The 20,973-nt window shown below is 38.3% G+C and overlaps 1 protein-coding gene across 2 annotated transcripts in view; it reads right to left on the bottom strand.

The window, feature by feature from the left end:
* Nucleotides 1–20,973, bottom strand: part of CHST9 (carbohydrate sulfotransferase 9) — a 236,966-nt gene that overhangs the window by 95,666 nt on the left and 120,327 nt on the right. The window contains exon 4 of one of the 2 annotated variants that reach the window (XM_036077574.2): nt 11,934–11,975. The exons of the other annotated variant lie outside the window; for it this stretch is intronic. Coding sequence (XP_035933467.1) covers nt 11,934–11,975 — 42 coding nt within the window. The remainder of the gene's footprint in view (nt 1–11,933; nt 11,976–20,973) is intronic. 2 annotated transcript variants of the gene reach the window in all.

Here is a 20,973-nt window from a genome sequence, read left to right as displayed (position 1 = left end):
AGACTCTTACTGCAGAGAACAAACTGATGGTTACCAGAGGGGAGGGGGTGGGGAGATGCGGGAAATAGGTGATGGGGATTAAAGGTTGCACTTGTTGTGATGAGCACTGGAAGATCTGTGGAATTGTTGAATCACTATATTGCATACCTGAAACTAATATGACATTTTATGTTAACTATACTGGAATTAAAAACATAATCAAACAAGAAAACCATAGCTTTAGCTTGAAATTGTAGATATATGACATGAAATTTAAATACACTTATAAGAATCTGAGCATATTTCAGTCTTCTAGCAACCACTGAAGATTTAATTCAAGACTCTGTTTTACAAAATTTAGCAAAGAGTTTTACTCAAGGCACTGTACAATTAATATTATATTAGTATCATTATTCAGAATTTCCCTGGTTGCTCCTCTCTTTTGTATGTATTAGCAGCAAGTGTTGTTTAGTATTTAACTTATTATATACATTTTATTATAATCCCTGGCACTGAAGACTAAAAATTTCATTTTGAAGCTTTAATTACCTAGATGATTTGTTTATTCTTTGAAAATGAATCTCCTGGCACAGTACCTTTCAGGTAATAGTCATGTAGTAAATGTCAGCTAATTTTAATTTAATAAATTGGTTGTCAACTCTTGCTTTTATGTAAAAATAGGTTGGACCCACCCTTGGTAATGTCAGTCCCTTGGAAAAGTTGATGAAACAAAAATTGTAAGTTCAACTATGTTCATAAAATTAAAAAAGTATGATTGTAGTAAGTAGTATCATAAATACAATATGCGAGTGCAGCCAATATTAAACAGTAAGATTCAAGCATTGTGCTACCATGCCATCATTCACAAGCCTGCAAGAACATGTGCATTTCATTAAAGTCAATGGAGGTCAATGGAGTGTACCAGTTCATCTTAGCATTATTCATAATCAAAACATTTCAGTTTTAGTTAACACACAAAAAAAACTAATTTAAAAGTCAAATGAGGAAATTAGTTCTATGTTCCCCTGTTTCAATTCCACAGTGATATCAACTAGCCAAATTTAGTCTCAGGAGGTATGAGAAAATATCTAATACAATGAATGGAAAATCTAAAGAATCATAGATCTGTTAAAACTAATGTTTTTGCAACCAATTCAACAAAAATGTATTTAGTATTGAAAAGGAGCCCTCAAACTGCTTGATTAATTTCTAGATTTCAAAAGCGGTGAATCAAGAACTAGAGGATTTATTTATTTATAAGGATTTATTTTATTTATTTGAGAGAGAGAGAGAGTGCACAGTGGGGAGGAACAGAGGGAGAAGGAAAGAGAAATTCAAGGAGACTCCTCATGAGCTCAGAGCCAGAGAGAGGGCTTGATCCCATGACCCAATGAGATCACGACCTGAGGTGAAACCAAGAGTTGGACGCTCAACCAACTGCGCCACGCAGGTGCCCCAAGAATTACAGATTTAATATAATCTATTTCCTGAAAAAAATTTTTTTAAAATTGAACAGCAATCAATTGAAAAATATTTTCTGCAGACACGTTATAAAGACTGGGGGAAGCTTTTCCTGTTTTAAATCTTTTAGATTTCTCAATTATAGTCACCACGGTTAATAGCACATTGTAGACATTCTTTTGACCTTTATTTCTGTGGTCCTCTTCGTTTTTGCTTTTCTCTTTTTTACCATTTAGAGTCTCTCCCTCTTTTCCATTAAAAAAAATCTTCATCAATTCCCACTGTGCGAGTCACCAAGGACTCTGTCCTTCATCCCTTAATTGTTCATCTCTACATTTACTCATTTGTCTCCCATTGATGAAGTTCATTGTTCTTGAATATTCCCATCTGAGTGTCTCCCAAAAGCTAGGTGTTATTTATTGTCGTTTGTAGATATCCAGCTAGACCCTAAAGTTCAACAAAAACAACAAAAAGGTACTGAAATTCCTTGACTTTCCTGATAAAACATTTTCAAAACCATTGCATTCTGGCTCTTCTGCAAGCTCACCATCCTCGTATTTTATTCATTTTTAGTCATTCTGATACCTTTCTTTCAGAGGGTTCCAGTCTCTTCAGTGTGGGGGAATGTGGTTTTTATTTTCCCACAATTAGATGATCACCAGAAACGGAGTTTTGTGTATGTCTATGTAGGCACTATGCACCCTTGGGAGAGGGCCAGAGGATTCTTACCTGAGAAGAGGAAGGGTTAACGCTGCCTGGCCAGTGAGGGGGGCACAGAGGCAGGGAGAAGATTCTGACTTTCACCCTGCACCCAGCTCATTCATCTGCCTGCCCAGAGCTGTGTTGGCAGCTTCCAGCCATACCCTTGCCTCTCTTGAAGACTCTGTGGGAAGGGATACAAAGCATATTTTGTCTATACTTCCTAATGGCCAGAAATAACTCTGAGTCACAGAAAGAGTCAATGTAGGGGCCCCCAAGCCTGAATAGACTTGGCTGGTCTTGAAAATTGATAGTTGTCAGCAAACTGACCAACTGATAGAGGTTTCTCCTCAATGATTCTTGCTTTCATGTCTTCCCATTCTCTACCATTCTGCGTAAGTTACACAAACTCTTTCAAACTCTTTTTAGTGGAATTTCCTGTTTCTGGTTTCTCTCCATTCAGTCCACATTACCTGCATGGGAATAATCCATAAATGGTTGATGTTCATGAGGTCTGCTGTCCCTCACATGGTCTTATCCTAAATCCTGGACATTATTTTAAGACTTGGCCTCAACCTAATCTGACTCCTGGCCTTCTTCCTACTTCTTCAGAATGTCCATGCACCAGCACCATATATCCCTTAGGTGGGTTCTAAATCCAAATCCACTTGGTTAGTAACCCCCTCTCTGCTTCACACTTTCATGGAGCTCTGTCATCAATGAACACCAGTGAGTGACTCCAGTCATCCTGGGCCATGTACTATCAGTTATCACTTATAAATAAATATGAGCTACTTTTCAGGGACTCTAAAACAAAATATTAATTAATATCCCTTATTCTAGCTATAAACACCTTGTGCATATTTTGTGAGAAATGTGGATCTTGCTTACAAGGTCCTGAAAAGTAAGATAGTCTTCATCACCTTAACTCTTGACCATGGTCAATAAGGCCATTCAATGATCTTGCTGCTACCTCTCTCTCCTACCTAGCCTTACCCCATCTGTCCCCTCTGCTCACTACACTCTACCACTCTCTTCTGGATTACACCAGCTTTTACTTGTTTAAGGCTTTTGCCTGTGCTGCTTCTGCACAGACTCTTCTTCCCCTCTTATATGGTTGGGTCCCCCTCACCTGCGGAGACAGGCATCCCTAAAAGAGATCATCCCCGTTACAATCTTTCACAGTCTCCTGTAATATTCTTCAGGGAATCTAGCAAAATCTAAACAATACCTTTGTCTACTTGACTAACTCTTCTCATCTAGACAGTAAGCCCCTAGAGGTCGGTATCTGGTCTGGTTGCTCACCACAGCATACCTAGTACCTAGCACACAGTATGGATCAATAAATATTAATTAAAAGAATAAAATATTTCCAGAGCTTTCCTTAGCTCTAGGTGATGTGAGAACATCATCTTAGTAAAGGTGATGAGAATTTTATACATATATATTGCATATATATTTAAAATAATAAAATTTTTGTATATTTAAATCAATGTTTGCAGCAAATGATATTATTAGGAAAGTCTCATAATTTGCTCTCGTCCTCTTGCTGCAAAGATGAGGCCAAAAAATAGAAATAGCATGGTCTGTCTCCCTGGAATTGAAGTCATTGCTCAAGGACAGTGAATAATGCTATAAAATCACTTGTACTATAAAGATCATTATCTAAAGTCATTATCATACATAGGACATTCAAACTTCACATTGAGCTTTCTTTCCTAGTACTTCAATCTTGACAACTCACAAAACACCCAAATTTACTTTCTATTTCTCAGAAAAAAGAGGATAAATCAAGGAGACACATGCAAATTAACAAGTAATCAAAATTTATAAAAGTGCAGAGACAGCCCCGTGTTTCAGTCATTAGAAACGTGCCTTTTTATCTGCCTGCAAACTGTCCTTATTATTATTCCCAATTTAAAAAAGCTGCTATCACCACTTTTTTGAGTAACAGCAGAATATCTTCACAACCTTGGGGTAAACAAAGGTTTCTCAGGACACTACAAAGTGTGAACCACAAATGAAAAAAGTAATTTATAGTTCTTTATTAAATTTTAAAATTTAAGCTCGTCAAAAGGCACTTTACTTTTAAGTACTGCCTAGACCCAACATGGGACTCAAACTTAGAATCCCAAGATCAAGCGTTGCATGCTCTACCGACTGAGCCAGCCACATGCCTCAAAGGCATTTAATAAAATAAACAGATAACGCACAAACTGGGCAAATATTTACAATACATGTATCTGACAAAGGATTATATCCGGACCGTACGAAGCATTACCATCAACAACAGACAAGTGATCAGGCGAAAATGAGAAAAACTTGGACAGCCTCACCAAAGAAGATACAAATGGGCAAAGCACATAAAAAGATGATTGACATCATTAGCTATCAATGGTATGCAAATTAAAGCCACTAGAAATACCATTTCATGCCTGCCGTTGATGAGAATAAGAAACAGCTAGAACTTTCAACATTGCTGGTGAAGTGTTGGACAGTTACTTACAAAGTTAAACATTTACCTTATGATCTAGTAATTCTACTCCCTGGTCTTTATCCAATGGGCATGAGAACAGATATTCACAGACTTACACTAGAATTTTCAGAGCAATCTTATTCATAATAGTCCCCAACCAGAAGCAACTCAAATGTCAAAAAGAGAATAGTAGAGAAATAATTTGTAGTTCAGTCATCCAACGGAACATTACTCAACAATAAAAAAGGAATGGACTACTGATACGTGTGACAATCTCAGAAATGTTAGGGTAAGTGAACGGAGCATTTACAAAGTATATGTTGTATGATTCCTTTCAGATGAAGTCCAAGAATAGGCCCAACTAACCTACTGTGATAGAGATAAGAAAGTGATTGCTTGGAAAGTACACGGGAGATGAGGTGGGAGGGAGGTGGTGGGGTCGTGGATTGGAATTGACTGGAAAGGGCCACGAGGGAAATACTCAGAGTATGATATTTAATATCTTATTTTGGGCCTTATACAGCGTATGTACACTTGTCAAAACTCACTGGATTGGAAGTTTAAGATTTGTGCATTTTATTGTATATAGATTGTACCTCAATTCAAAAAATTAAGGGATTCTATTATTAAAGAAATCTTTAACATTAAACATCATTCAGAATATTTCTCTACTTTCTAGGCATGAGAAATATTTAAAAATTCTTGTTCTACTGAATTTAATACACCTGGTTTACAGTGTAGGATGGCAATATTAATTTATCCAGTTCCATCAAATTAAGCCTCCATTTATTATGACGTTCAAAAACATAAGGATAAAAAATTACTCAGAGGAAGAGAAAATGCTGAAACACAACTACAAAAAACCCCTGCTCTGAATCGGGATCATTTCGAAGATGAATGTCATTGCCACAGTACACCAGCAAGTGGAGTAGTTACACTTTGAGAAGAATTCCATCTTCGTAACCACTGAATTATTCTACAGGGCACTTTAACCAGACCAAAAATTGACTTTTGGGTGTAGCCACAATGGAAATGACAGATCATTTTAATGCAAGAGAAAAAGATTGGAAAACTTGACCTTCTAGATTACTTTGCACCTCAATGAGAAGGGGAGAAAAAAACACTTGCTGATCACCTTATTAAAATACTATGTTCGTGTTAATTCAGGTACAAGGAAAATATTTAAAAGAACGGCTAAATTAACTGTGGGATGCCATTTTTTCTTTGTTAATTATTTCCATACAAGAGTAATAACGTGCATCCTTTCTCCCACAAAAAAAAAGACCCCAACAACGCCACCGTTTATTTTTAGAGATGTGGGAATAATAGCGTCAGTTTGTGCAGAATTTGGACGCTCTTTGAATACTGGAATTTGTCTGAGAGTAGGTAAAGCTAGCTAAGAGTGCTTTTTTAAATCCTGAAGCATAAGGGCTTTTCAGTTGTGATGGTTAGGCCATGAATCTGAAGGTTTATGCTGCATTTTTAAAAATATCACCATGTTCATCAATTCTTATAAGATTTGTAAGGCTTAATTCTCCCATAAGCTCAGGAAGGCTGTAGAAAAGTCTCTAACTATCCCTTCCAAGCAGCTTCTATAATCCTGGGTTTACAGAAAGGAATGTTCTGGCAGACAATGGAAAGCATGTCCCAGGCATACGCAAATGCAGGGCTGCTAGCTAGGGGCACGTACAATATGGGTAACTATCCCCTTTACGCTCTAACTTTAATAATAACCCAATGTTGATTCTAACACCGTAGAGCCTCTTCTCAGTTCTCCTCATTCCGCAGTGAAGCTAAGTGCAGAGGAACCAGCATGGTGTGCCCTAGAAAATGCCCCGAGCCACGCCCAGTGTGCGACCAGAGTCCCCGCCTGTACGGAAGTCACACCTCTGCAATCTGAAGTGCTCATGAATATGAGATGTGCTTCCTTCCCTTGGAGTTGCATGAGCACAAGGACACTGGGTACACATAAGCACTAGTCCCTTCCAGGAACTGAGCCTACGACAACGCACCTACAAAATACAAAGGTCTAGGCGTGAGCGGAGGTGGTGTGGACTGACTCTCAAGGGGCACCTCAGTGGGGGCCAGGAGCATCTCTTCTTTAAAATCACACACCACTGCAGCTTTTCCACAAAGGTGGCCCCTCTACTCTGGGAGACAGTCCACTATCAATATGTAAAAAGGTATCACCCTCGAATGTGTGTACACCCTTTCACTGGGACATAAACCTTGCCTGAAGATTTTCTTCATGAAAATCCAAGGAACATTTCTCAGTTCAATGACCCCTAAGAAATGATTTTGAATTACTTCCACTCGTGAAATAGAAGGAAAGCATTTTCCCCCAGTATCTATAAATGGAGGCTGAAGGAAGTACAGGATCCAGATAAGAGGATTCAAGCTTTAGACTCTGCCTTGAACATTTTATCAAGGTCCCCAAGTCTGTGATGTTATAATCTGGACTGTATTCTCGCTTGCAGGGATTCATGGGATTGTCCCACAGTGAACATCATTTCACTACACAGCAAAGGATTTTTAAAGAACAATGAGAAAAATATGTAAATGAAATGCTGCCGCACACATACTCCTAATTTTGAGTTTGCCACGAAACTGACATGAGGCTGTGTTCTTCCAACTAAGGGGCAAATAAGCCAAAAAAATTTCGTTCAAGGTTCACTAAACTCTGAGATACATAAACGGTAGAGATGAGGTGTATAGAGGAAAATACATAAAGAACCTAGAAACGGGAGACATGCTGATTATAAAAGGAGACAGAAGGAAGGTGTACCTGGGGCTAAAGAAATGAAATGGAGAGAAAATGTCTGCGTCTGTTTTTAATGAGAGGTGAGTTGCTTCCTCTAGCAGATCTAGAATGAAGACTGCACACAAACCAGGCAGGAATGAAATGACGGTTGTAGAGGGCACCAGGCAATGAGAGCACATTCAAGAAAGGGCTGATGCAAGGTGGGAGAACCCAGTCTGATGCCGAGTCAGCAGAAGCATCGCATGGCGCTCCCTACTCTGGGGAAGGCAGAGATGGGCTGCATTTCAGCATGGCTCTGGACACTTAGGGAAGGACGTCGGGGGAGGGAGGACATCGTATGTTTGGAACAATCTACACATTCACAGATTACCACAGCTGCCTGAAGGGAGTATATAGGAAGCCAGGTACTTAGAGGTGAATTTTCTGTGATCCCTGTTGGAACTCACAGCAGAGTGGACTTTGGGAACCAAGCCTGAGGAGAGATAAGAAAAAGCTCTGGGGTTTCCCAACCCCTGACAAGTCTCTGCAGTTGTCCATTCATAGAAACCTAGAATTTTGTCTGAATTTGACAGGGTTTTCCTTATGTTTCAAATGTTATCCCTGGAAGATGCTTGTATTCATTATCTTCAAAGATCTTGGATAGTAGTACCTTGAATTTAATATATCCTTAATGAATAATTACCGAGTGAATGAATCAAACATGCTCCCAAATGAGGAACGTGTCTTACATTAATTAAAATAGGAGTCAATAATGTGTACAATATAGTCTATATTTTCTTTATTACTGCCATTTGGCAAATTGAGGACAACCTCTAGCAATTCAAATCTCCCTCTGAGGTAAGTTTAGTAGCTATCATGATAGATTTTAGCAGCTTTCTCCTGGGGTCCCCAAGGCTCACTAAACATTTTAGGAGGACACCGGGCATTATGCTAGTGGCCAGCGAGATAACCCACCACCAGGTGTGGGAGAGGAAGTGTGGTCCTGCCTGCTGTAGCCAGTGAATTCTGTACTGAGGTCTCGAATGGGTGCTGATGGCACGAAGGACCAAGGGCATGCAGCCTGGATCCTTTTTACTTGGTTCCAACTTCAGTTTTTTATTCCAGAGGAGACAGAAAACTCTTTCACTGCCGTATATGCTAGGGAAAAAACTAAAACTCAAGCGGAAGCGGAAACTGGGTACAGGCTGGGGGAGACTGAGAACCAAGTAGCCCAGGGCTGGAGCTTAGCTGAAGGGGGAGTATTTGACCTTGGTGTAGTTAGGCAACTCACTCGTTACTTAGTAATGCCAAGAGCCTCAGGATCACAGGCAGCGGACCCTGAATAGAAAGGGCAGTATTCTCCTAACAGCGTGGAGGCTGGAGTATAGGTCTTGCAGAAGGAGGACTGGAAGCTTCTGGGATCTGCACTGACCAATGTTTCCAATTGTTCCCTCCCTCTCACAGTACCCGCTTTGATCTTCCCCAACTCCAGCCCATCAATTCACCTGTTTTGGCTGCTCTGGAGCTCATTGGTATAACTATACATGCCAAGTCATGTTTTCAGAATGGGCTTTTAATTCCGCTGAAAAACATTTTTACACGGCCCCTTCTTGTTTTCATTTCCCCTTGCATTTTTCTTCTCTTTCCCAGGGGACAAGCTCCTCTTCACAGATGAGAACCATCTAGCAGCCTCCATCGGTAGAGCACCTTCATGTGCATACGTCGTGCAAACCTTATCTTTAGTAATCTCAGTAACCCATAAAAGCTACGTATTGTTATCCCCACTTCCTACAGACAAGAGCTCAGTGAGGTCACTCAGCATGTGCTCTGGTTACTCCGTCAGGCTGCTTCTCAATATAGAGTGCTCTACCATTTAGAACATGCTTTCACGTACATTTTTTTTTTTTAATTTTATTTATTTATTTGACAGAGAGACACAGCGAGAGAGGGAACACAAGCAGGGGAAGTGGCAGAGGGAGAAGCAGACTTCCCGCGGAGCAGGGAGCCTGATGCGGGGCTCGATCCCAGGACTCTGGGATCATGACCTGAGCCGAAGGCAGACACTTAACGACTGAGCCACCCAGGCGCCCCTGCTTTCACGTACATTATTGAGTTCTCCAACCTAGAAATTAAATGTTATTATTGCTTCTGTTTTACAGAAGATAACACTGAAATGTAGATAGGCTATGTGACCTGCCCACGTTGGGTTATTCACGGCAGCTGAGCTAGGAAGCAAACTTGTGTCCTCCTATTTGACACTTCATGCTTATCTAACTGTATAGAAAGAAATGGAAGCTCCCAGACATAAACTTCCTCGAATTTCATTACATTCACCTTCATATTCATTTTTTTTTCTTTTACCCCTCTTCTCCTATCTCAGGGAGAAGTTGATTCTATTCTATGTTCTTTTTTTTTTTTTTTAAAGATTTTTTAAGGGGCGCCTTGGTGGCTCAGTCATTAAGCGTCTGCCTTTGGCTCAGGTCATGATTCCAGCATCCTGGGATCGAGCCCCGCATCAGGCTCTCTGCTCTGCGGGAAGCCTGCTTCTCCCTCTCCCACTCCCCCTGCTGTGTTCCTGCTCTCACTCTCTCTCTCTCTCTGTCAAATAAATAAATAAAATCTTAAAAAAAAAAGATTTTTAAAATTTGAGAGAGTGAGGGAGATTGAGAGAGAGAGAGTGAGAGAGAGCAAGCGAGCACAAGCAGGGGGAGCAGCAGGCAGAGGGAGAGGGAGAAGCAGGCTCCCCACTGAGCAGGGACTCGATGCGGAACTCGATCCCAGGACTCTGGGATCATGACCTGAGCCGAAGGCAGACGCTTAACCAACTGAGCCACCCAGGTGCCCCTCTATTCTATGTTCTTAAAAGTTCTCTCAATTGTTCATGAATAGCCTTATCTTGTTCCATGTCTTCACTTTCAAGTCTTAAATCTTTCTCTCATCTCAATTGCTGTTTCTAATCATCAAGTAAGGGCACAATTTCTTAACAACAAACTGTATATATCCTATATTCTGCTCTCCCACTCCTCAAACTCTCTGCAACTCATTATGTCTGTTCTGTTTTTCTGAGCACTCCATGAGCTTCCTTATCTCCATACTTCTGCTTATATTGATTTGAAATGTTGTCCTCTCTACTTGCAGAAATTCTATTCATTCTTCAAGAATGAGCTCAAATGTTGTACCTGCTATGAATATTTCCCCAATTACTCCAATCAGATTTAATGGTATATTCTCTGTGTTCCAAAGTACTTTGCTGACAAGGAAAACGTATCACTTATCACATGAGAAAATTATTTGTCTTCATCTCTGTTTCAGCTTATGGGTGTCAGCACAATGGAGACAAGAAGAGAATTTTATTTATCTCTACACACCTTGAAGCAATAAGCATGGCCCTTGACTAAATGTTTGTTGAATGGAAGGATGGATGGATGGATGAATAGCGATTCAGTTACTACTCCAATTTTTCAACATGCCTCAAGGGGGGCATGATCTGATTTCAGGCTGTTTTCCCCTCATTTTAAATCTCCATTATTATCCTGAGCATTTGTCTTGCCTGCTTTGTGAAATTTTGGGTTTTAAATTAAAAAAAAAAAAATGACCTGCTGTATGAAGTCATGGAAAAGGAGAGGGAATGATAGATCATTTTTCTTGTAAAAGTAAATATACTTCTGTCATCCAGGTGATCAATGTTGCAAATAAGCATCCAAAAAAATTAAAAAATTATATTTGTAAGTTTAAAAAGTAAGGTGATAGGAATTTATCTTCTATTAGTAAATGCTATTCACATATAACACAATAGTAAACTTCATTAGATTGGAATAATGAGTTTGGGGAGGTAGGGAGGAAAAGGGAGAAGCTAGCTTGAATTATGGAAGTCAGAATTTATTGAAAGCAATGCAGTTTTATTACTTTCAATACTATAACCTGCCAATAAAGTCTGTCTAAGGAGACATCTACTTAATGATATGGATCCTTACTTTATAGTTGAATCTTTTTGCCTAAAGACCACTGTATATGCAAAAGCCATGAAAACAGTTATTCTCTTTAAATAAGTTAGAGGTGTTCCCTTTATTTCTGTTATCAAATTCATTTCTTGCAGACAATTTAAAGGCAAATTTCACCTTAGTCTGGGTCAAATGGTCAAAAACTGTGTATTAGCAATATCGGAATTAATGAGGTTTTATTATATTCATAAAGGAACGCATTTCTGGGAAAAACAGTCCAATGTCCCAGGGAAGTGTAAGATGCTTTAAAAATAAAAACAGGGAAAATGTAAACTTTTTCAAATAAGATGAACATTAATTATTCATTAAACTAGATAAAACTGAAATCTATCTTCAAAGTCTTTGGTTTCCTTTGTAAATTCCTTGGGGCAAGGATGATGGTTTCCTTGCTTCTCTTCCCCACCTTCCAGGACGATACACCCCAACAATGGCACCTTGGCTTTGCTTTCTGGTGACAGTTATTATGACTCTAAGAACAGGTGTTTAAAAGTGACACGATGGGGTTTTCAGATATTCCAGTTGTTGCTCTGCTTATCTATAGCTACCCGAGATTCAAACATAAGTAAAGTTGACTCACTGATTCTGGCTACAGGCTGCAGGTAATTTACTGGCTCCCATCCTGGAAAAGAAGAGAAAGGGGATTCATATATGACCATTATCTCCAAATATATTTAAAATCTTTCTACATAAAGATGCCTCAATGCCTCTAATATTTTATTTCTAGCAAAGAAAATCATGAAGTGTGGGGGCAAAGGGTCATGAGATAGAATATTTCACCCCTGCGTTTCTGGGCAAATGAAGAGGTGACAGGCTTGGTGTCACTTATCAGGAAACAGGGCATTACCTTCAGACTTTGCCATAGAAAAGATTGAGTCTTGTGCCTGTTTTCCCTCCTTCAGCAAAATGGAGCTGGAGACTGGGGGGTAGGTGGAGCTGGACTATGTCCACTGAAGGGAAGAAAATTTCCCTGGATTCTTTGCATTCTACTTCATTATGTGTCAGTATGCTAATATCCAATTATATTTCCTGCTTAGAATCTTTGTGTAAATCTTTGTTTATATCCAATTATATTTTCTGCTTAGATTCTTTGAGTCCTTGGGACAGACCTCTTTGAACAAAATTGATATTTGGAATAGATACGCTATGTGCATCTCCTGGCGTGGAGTATCCATGGCTCACTGTTGGATATCTTGATCTGTGAAGCTTGGAAGAGTAAATGAACTAAAATCTAGGATGAAAGAAAAAAGGCTCTTTGAGGGAAGTGATCCCATGGATATTAAATCATCCAGAACTAATGTTCATTTATTTTGTAGTAAAGAGCCCTGAGAAAGAAACCTTTGAGTTTTCCTTGAGCCAATGATTCTTCATCCTGATAATCAAGAAGGACCTCTTTCTGCCAGATGAAGTTGCTAACTGTAACATAATAAATTCCTTCTGGCTTAGTCATCTATAGGGAGAGGAGAGCCTCAACTGATTCGGAAAACAATTCCAGGGAGCTGCAAGATGGAACTTATATGACTCTTTAGATTTCTGTTTTCTAGATTACATAGTTCCAATTCTTCCCTTAAATAACACATTACACATACATAATATATGATACATATTATATACTGTATGCCATACCACATTTTTATATAATATATAATTTTGATGTTATATAATAAATAATTTTATGAAAATATTAAATAATATATTACATGCCAAACCATATATTTATATATTATATATATTACATGCCAAACTATATATTAATATATATCCTATATTAAATACATGTATACATAATGTTTTGCTCTCTGTATGCTGTCTTTTTTAAAATATCCCTTTCAAAGTATGTTGATAAAAACTTGAGCAAGTACTTAAAAATGGTGAGGCTTAAGCAGTGAAAGGAGTAATTCTGTTTGCTATCCTGTGCCTTTTAAATAACCTGCTATCAGTGTAACTCATTTATGATACTCATTTTCTAATCCTAATTGTGACAAAGGTCCTATTATTGGCATTGCCTTTTTAACCAATCCCTCACTAAGTTTCATTTGTGCTAAAATATACAGTTTATACATATGTCAATTAAATGCGGTTCTGCCTTTAGAATGACTTAAAAAATATATCCAAGGGCATTCTAATTGTATTGTCATGAGTCTCCTGGTATAAAGTATCAGTAGCTCCATTTGATTTAGAAATTTCTGCATTTTGGATGAACGCATTTATAAGTCATTTGTATAGTTCATCAATAAGTTATAGGTCCTACAGTACAACTGATCCCCATGGGCTGGAACTTGATAATCCATGCTTCAACCCATTTTGATGTAATTGCAACTCTATATTTACTTGTTCGCCCATGTAACAGTAGTGTGATTAAGATCACACTTTCATGGCTTGGTGATAAGAATATCTTCCCCATACAAAACTGATTTTACTCAGTACATTCTCATTATTTATATAATCTGTTACATAACCATGGGAGGAAATTAAAATGATGTGGAAAAAATGGCTATTCAAAAAGTCAAAATGTGGCTGCTCCTTTATCTTTCATTATATTCTGTTAAGTTGCTTATTGATTGCATGAGGAATTGTTCTCATTGCTTTTAAGCTCTGGCTTATAACGATCAAGTCATTTCCTTAAAATACGTGAACACAACAGGCCCTTTTCCCCATCTCCTCAATCACTCAAATATAAAGGTTGTGCAAGGTCATCTGCCAATTTCTTTTATTCCTTTTTTATGTGTTGTGGTAAAAAACAGACAACAGGAGACGTATCCTCTTAACACATTTTAAAATGTACAGTACAGTATTGTTGACTCTAACACACAATGTAGTATACCAGATGTCTCGAACTTGTTCATCCTACATGACTGAAACTCTATACCCATCGAAAACTAACTCCCGGTTCCCTTCTCCCTTCCCCAGCCCCAGGAAACCACAGTATGCTAATTTCATAAAGATCTCAGGAAACCTGACCTTAGGGCATAATAATGAGGTACAGTCAGGGATTGGATACTCTTCCCTGGTCTAGTTTGGCTCTCCACACATCACAGACTGAAGTATAGTAGGTGAATGCATGTCTCTGACACTTTACAGTAAATTTGCTTAACACAGGAAGGATCCAGTCTTACTAATCCTCTTTATAACTTCCCAGAACCTAGCTTTGTGTCATGTATAAATATGTATTGAATTAAATTAAATTATAAAATTTCTTTTTCAGGTAAAAAAAATTTTTTTTAAGATTTTATTTATTTATTTGACAGAGAGAGAGAGAGCGAGAGAGCACAAGCAGGGGGAATGGCAGAGGCAGAGGGAGAAGCAGACTGATGCTGTGACGCAGGGCTTGATCCCAGGACCTTGGAATCATGACCTGGGCCGAAGGCAAATGCTTAACCGACTGAGCCACCCAGGTACCCCTAAAAATTTCTTCTGATAAAAAGGATGAAAAGTAAATACTGCTTATTTGTTTTAAGTTATTAACTTATTTTAAGTTAATGAATTGTCTCATAAAGAAAAGCATCTTCCCTCACCATTCAATAATAGTAATAGTGTGTAGAGCCCTGAAATGCTTTGACAATATCTTCTAAATCACTGCTATTCCTATATATATTTTTAATGTAATGACTACCTCGGATGTTGGGCTCAGTCCATACAATCAATATAGACTGACTTTCTTGCTACATGATCATATATGAAATAACTATGGATGTTCTTCCATAGTCAGCTGTGAAGATGACTTTAAACATCAGCATTCAGGCTTGTTTCACATAGCAGAAATTAATTGGGTTTTGGCCACAGCCCTTAAAATTAAAAAGGGTTTAAACCTCATATTCAGTGTACATGTTCTTATATTGTGCTTATAAGATTGATTACGATATTAAAGGCTTAATTTAGTGGTACAGGCAATCTAATGAAACAGGATCTTTCCCGTCACCCCATGATTTTCTTTTGAATCATTTTTGGTTTTGGTAGTAAAGCACGTTTCACCTGTTGAAACTTGGCATAAGCACCATACTCAGAGACTAGGCCTAGAGCTTTGATGGGAAATCAATTAAAAAAAATAGCATTTCACTGATCCTTTTCCTCAGGGTTTGAGAGCTCCATGCATTATAAATAGCACACTGAGCCAAACAGGGCTCACACTCAAGTGAGAGAACACAAATATGACCACAATGCACTTTTCTCAAAGTAATTCCTCTGGCCACAGTGAGAAAACTAATTGTGTTGTTTACCATCATCCTTGCCTAACAGAGAATACAAAGATAGGAGAGGCTGGACAGTTTCCTAAGACTGTGTGGCAATTTGTTGTTAAAACTGAAATAGGGTTACCTTTCATGAATGAATCAGCTTTTTTTCCCCTTCAGCTCAACCTTTCAGAAATGAAATTATCAATAACCTCCACTTTACATACTGGTATTCTGATACAAAAGTGATCACAGTGAAGCTCAGGTTCTTTGCTGTCTAACATTTTATTGTTGGATTTGAGTTTATCACAATATTTTTTAAAATTTTTATTTTATTATGTTATGTTAATCTCCATACATCATTAATTTTTGATGTAGTGTTCCATGATTCATTGTTTGCGTATAACACCCAGTGCTCCATTCAATACGTGCCCTCTCTAATACCCATCACCAGGCTAATCCATTCCCCCACCCCCCTCCCCTCTAGAACCCTGTTTGTTTCTCAGAGTCCATAGTCTCTCATGGTTCATCTCCCTCTCCGATTTCCCCCACTTCATTTCTCCCTTCCTACTATCTTCTTTTTTTTTTTTTAACATACAATGTATTATTTGTTTCAGAGGTACAGGTCTGCGATTCATCAGTCTTACACAATTCACAGCGCTCACCATAGCACATACCCTCTCCAGTGTCCATCACCCAGCCACCCCATCCCTCCCACCCCCCACCACTCCAGCAACCTTCAGTTTGTTTCCTGAGATTAAGAATTCCTCATATCAGTGAGATTATATGATATATGTCTTTCTCTGATTGACTTATTTCGCTTAGCATAATACCCTCTAGTTCCATCCACGTCGTTGCAAATGGCAAGATTTCGTTCCTTTTAATGGCTACATAATATTCCATTGTATAAATACACCACATCTTCTTTATCCATTCATCTGTTGATAGACATGTAGGCTCTTTCCATAGTTTGGTTATTGTGGACATTGCTGCTATAAACATTGGGGTGCATGTACCCCTTCGGATCACTACATTTGTATCTTTGGGGTAAATACCCAGTAGTGCAATTGCTGGGTCATATGGTAGCTCTATTTTCAAATTTTTGAGAAACCTCCATCCTGTTTTCCAGAGCGGCTGCACCAGCTTGCATTCCCACCAACACTGGAGGAGGGTTCCCCTTTCTCTGCATTCTCGCCAACATCTGTCGCTTCCTGACTTGTTAATTTTAGCCATTCTGACTGGTGTGAGGTGGTATCTCACTGAGGTTTTGATTTGGATTTTCCTGATGCTGAGCAATGTTGAGCACTTTTTCATGTGTCTGTTGGCCATTTGGATGTCTTCTTTGTAAAAATGTTTGTTCATGTCTTCTGCCCATTTCTTGATTGGATTTTTTGTTCTTTGGGTGTTGAGTTTGATAAGTTCTTTATAGATTTTGGATACTAGCCCTTTATCTGATATGTCATTTGCAAATATCTTCTCCCATTCTGTTGCTTGTCTTTTGGTTCTGTTGACTGTTTCCTTTGCTGTGCAAAAGCTTTTTATCTTGATGAAGTCCCAATAGTTCATTTTTGCCCTTGCTTCCCTTGCCTTTGGCGATGTTTCTAGGAAGAAGCTGCTGAGGCTAAGGTTGAAGAGGTTGCTGCCTGTGTTCTCCTCCAGGATTTTGATGGACTCCTGTCTCACATTTAGGTCTTTCAATCATTTTGAGTCTATTTTTGTGTGTGGTGTAAGGAAATGGTCCAGTTTCATTCTTCTGCATGTAGCTGTCCAATTTTCCCAACACCATTTGTTGAAGAGACTGTCTTTTTTCCATTGGACATTCTTTCCTGCTTTGTCAAAGATTAGTTGACCATAGAGTTGAGGGTCCATTTTTGGGCTCCCTATTCTGTTCCATTGATCTATGTGTCTGTTTTTATCACAATATTTTATTTCTTTTGAAATATTAATTTGGTCTAACCTTACCTTCTTTTTTTTTTTTTTAAGATCAGTATGTAACTTTCTTTTATTTTTTTTAAGTTTTATTTTATTATGTTATGTTAGTCACCATAGAATATATCATTAGTCTTATATGATAACCTTACCTTCTTTTCTGTTTTCTTCTAAAATTACTTGGATGCATAATTATTAAATTAGTAATAACCACAATAAAATCTAGTATGTACTGAATCCTTATTAAATATCAGACATGTGCTGGCATTTTATGTGAATCTTATCTAATTTAGCACCAGACTGGTTATGATGAGCACTGGATGTTATATGTAAGTGATGAATCACTAAATTTTACTCCTGAAACCAATATTACACGATATGTTAACTCACTAGAATTTATTTATTTATTTATTTTAAAGATTTTATATATTTGACAGAGAGAGACACAGTGAGAGAGAGAACACAAGCAGGGGGAGTGGGAAAGGGAGAAGCAGGCTTCCCACCAAGCAGGGAGCCCGATGTGGGACTCGATCCCAGGACCCTGGGATCGTGACCTGAGCCGAAGGCAGAGGCTTAACAACTGAGCCACCCAGGTGCCCCAATTCACTAGAATTTAAATAAAAATTTGAAAGAGGAAAAAAAATTAATACCAGAAGAATCGCATGGGAATATGACCTGGATTTCTGCATATGGAATATAACTACATATTTCAAGTTCTGCACTTTTTTTTACATAAACCATGCCCATAATCATCTGTATTTTCTATTTTTGGTTCCACTAAAGTGTATTGAGAACTTAAAGATACAAAACAAAATCCTTTTAGATTTGAGTCTTTTCCTAATATTTAACCATTATATTTTCACACCTTATTCTATAGCATTTTATTTTTAATGGCTCAACATCACTGAGTCTTTCCAAAGCATTTTTATAGAAATAGCAATTCTTTTATGTACCCATATGTCCTTGGTTTACATATTTTATAACTGAATTGAATAATTATATGAACAAGTATAATTGGCATAGCAGGTTTGGGAACAAACACAATCGACTCCTGGCCCACATATATCTCCACAGGTGGGGTCAGAAGTTGACAGGTAGGCCCTGGTGTTTAGCTGGCTGTGAGCATTGGTCAGTAGGTCACAACTAGAGAAGGGAGAGCGTTGCTTAACTAGGCAAATCATTTAAGAGAGGGCTGGTTAAAAAAAAAAAAGCTTCTGTTGTATTTGATACTTTAACTGTGTATGCATTACTTTGATAAAATTTAAAAAAATATATATTTTTAAATGGAGAGAGAAGGAGAAAGAGACATTGAGTTTAGGTTATCTTGCCCAAGATTACAAAACTAGAAGTAGAACATGGATTTGGCTTTAGAAGTCTGCCTCCCAATCTACCCCTCCAGTATTCTTTCCTTCTGTCCCATGAGCCTTAGGACAGAGAAGGCTGTGGGGTGGGTGGTCTGCTGCCACCCAGGAAGGGGCTTGAGATAGCTCAAGAGTGGTCATCAAAAGAACATAGTAGCAGGAGAGAGAAGACAGAAAGTGATGAAATAGTCTTAGAAATTTGCAAATAAGAACCCTGCAATTTTGGTTTCATTAAGTTGACCCAAGTATTTCTTGACTTTGGGTCTCACTGGTTCAAAACAAAACGGGCTTCTGCAAACAAATTTGGCAAACTGACACTGCCAAATATTTTCAGAATGGGTTCTTGCAACTCTGAAATTGAAGAAACTCTGAAAGGGCATCCCTCCTGTCCAGCAAACAATAAGCAACACAGAAGAACCTCTGACCCAATGGTACCATGGGGAGCCAGGCGTGGGAGCAAGCTTGGTGGAAATCTGTGATGACAAATAGCAATAATATTGAAGGCATTTGAACCTCACCATCCACTTCCTTCTAATCCTTGGGTCTTAAACAGGTTCTATTTCCATCAAGTCCTTCTTTGAGTAAGACTAAAAGCACCAGTTTTGAAGAACTTCCCAGCCTCCTAGAAAGGATGATCTTATAGTAGCTGTTTTAAAATGCCTTGGAATGGATTATTATGTTTTTCCATTAAGTATTAATGATTTCAGTTTATGTTAAATGCTTTTCTATGTTTCTTTCCTTGGCATTTTCCAAATTATTTTCTTTGAGAAGCACATTAGATTTCTATGTCTTTATAAGGAATTCATAAAAAAGGTTAAGATCTCAAATGGGTATCCCTTCAATAAAATTATGTTAAATTGTGCAAGATGTTCATACATGGGACATCAGTTTTATATACTTTCAAAAATAGCTCTTTCGTTTTTAAATGACCTGGTTTCAAAAAATAATTATTGCAATCATTTGGCTATAAATGTGGTTGAGATTTAAAGCCTCCTTCATTTAAAGCAGTTCTCATTTCAATATGTTTTTGGAAGCATTATTATAAATAATGGATTAATTATTTAGTTAACATGAATACAAATGTAAAGACCATATGAGCAAGCCCATTTATTTCATTTTCTAAAGATTGCAAAATCAGTTAACTAATTTTTAGTTAGTTAACAAAATTAACTGAAAGGAAATACAAATGAAAAAGAGAAACAGGGCAAGATCCGGTGCCATTGTGTATATTGGGTGCTCTTTACACAGAGCTGCATTCCCTCACTGAAGCAACCTCTGTACTCTCCTGGCTATAGACCCTAGACCGTATCCAGTGAGGTGCTGAGAAGACTAAGCCCAAGCAGCAGCCTCTGAAGTCAGAACAGCTCTGAAAAGGGGCAGGTCTGATTCTATAGCCATCTCTAGGGACACCAATGAAGCAAGCCTCCCTAATTCTCTCATCTACAAAATGTCTTAATGTCCATTTCAGCTTTGAGATTCTAGCAAATGGGGCAAAAATAAGTAAGTAAGTATATAACTAAATAGGTTTTCATTATCATGCAGTCCCCATGTTTTTCCTATTTACGTTGTATTTTTCCTATTCATGTTCCTATTTTTGTTTGTATTGCTTCCTTCGAGAAGCAAATTCAAAGACAAAGCACAAGCTGACACCCTGCAACCTCCCCCCAACCCCCACTCTTGGGTGGGACCTGTGTGACATTATTCTTCCAGGAATCTCCCAACTATCTTAATGTTAATACCTTGCTAGTGGGGAAAACAACCTTAATTTGACAATGGCAGTATCTTGTAGGTATCTTGTAGGTTGGTCCTTTTTAGCATATGAAAAAGTTCAAAAGTTCTTTTGAAACTTCCTTTTCCTTACTTTCCCCAGCTCCCGAATATATAATCACCACTCCTCAAGACCCTGGTGCAGCCACTCTTTCTGCTCATGGGTCCTGTCCTGTGCTTTAATAAACCACCATTTTGCACCAAGAAAAAAAAAAAAAGAAGCAAATTCGAAAGGTATTAAGATTTCTATGACTTCATAAGAAATTTATAAAAATGTTCGAGATCTCAAGTGGCTATCCCTTCAATAAAATTATGGCGAATTATGCGAAGTTGCCAAGTGCTGGAACCAAACTAGGGGGTCTGACCATGGGGTCCATGTTCCTAACCCTTACAC

The sequence above is a fragment of the Halichoerus grypus genome, chromosome 13, assembly GCF_964656455.1.
Source record: "Halichoerus grypus chromosome 13, mHalGry1.hap1.1, whole genome shotgun sequence".
In the NCBI taxonomy this organism is placed as follows: domain Eukaryota; kingdom Metazoa; phylum Chordata; class Mammalia; order Carnivora; family Phocidae; genus Halichoerus; species Halichoerus grypus.
Note: the sequence above shows the minus strand (reverse complement) of the source record. Positions and strands in the feature narration are given on the sequence as shown.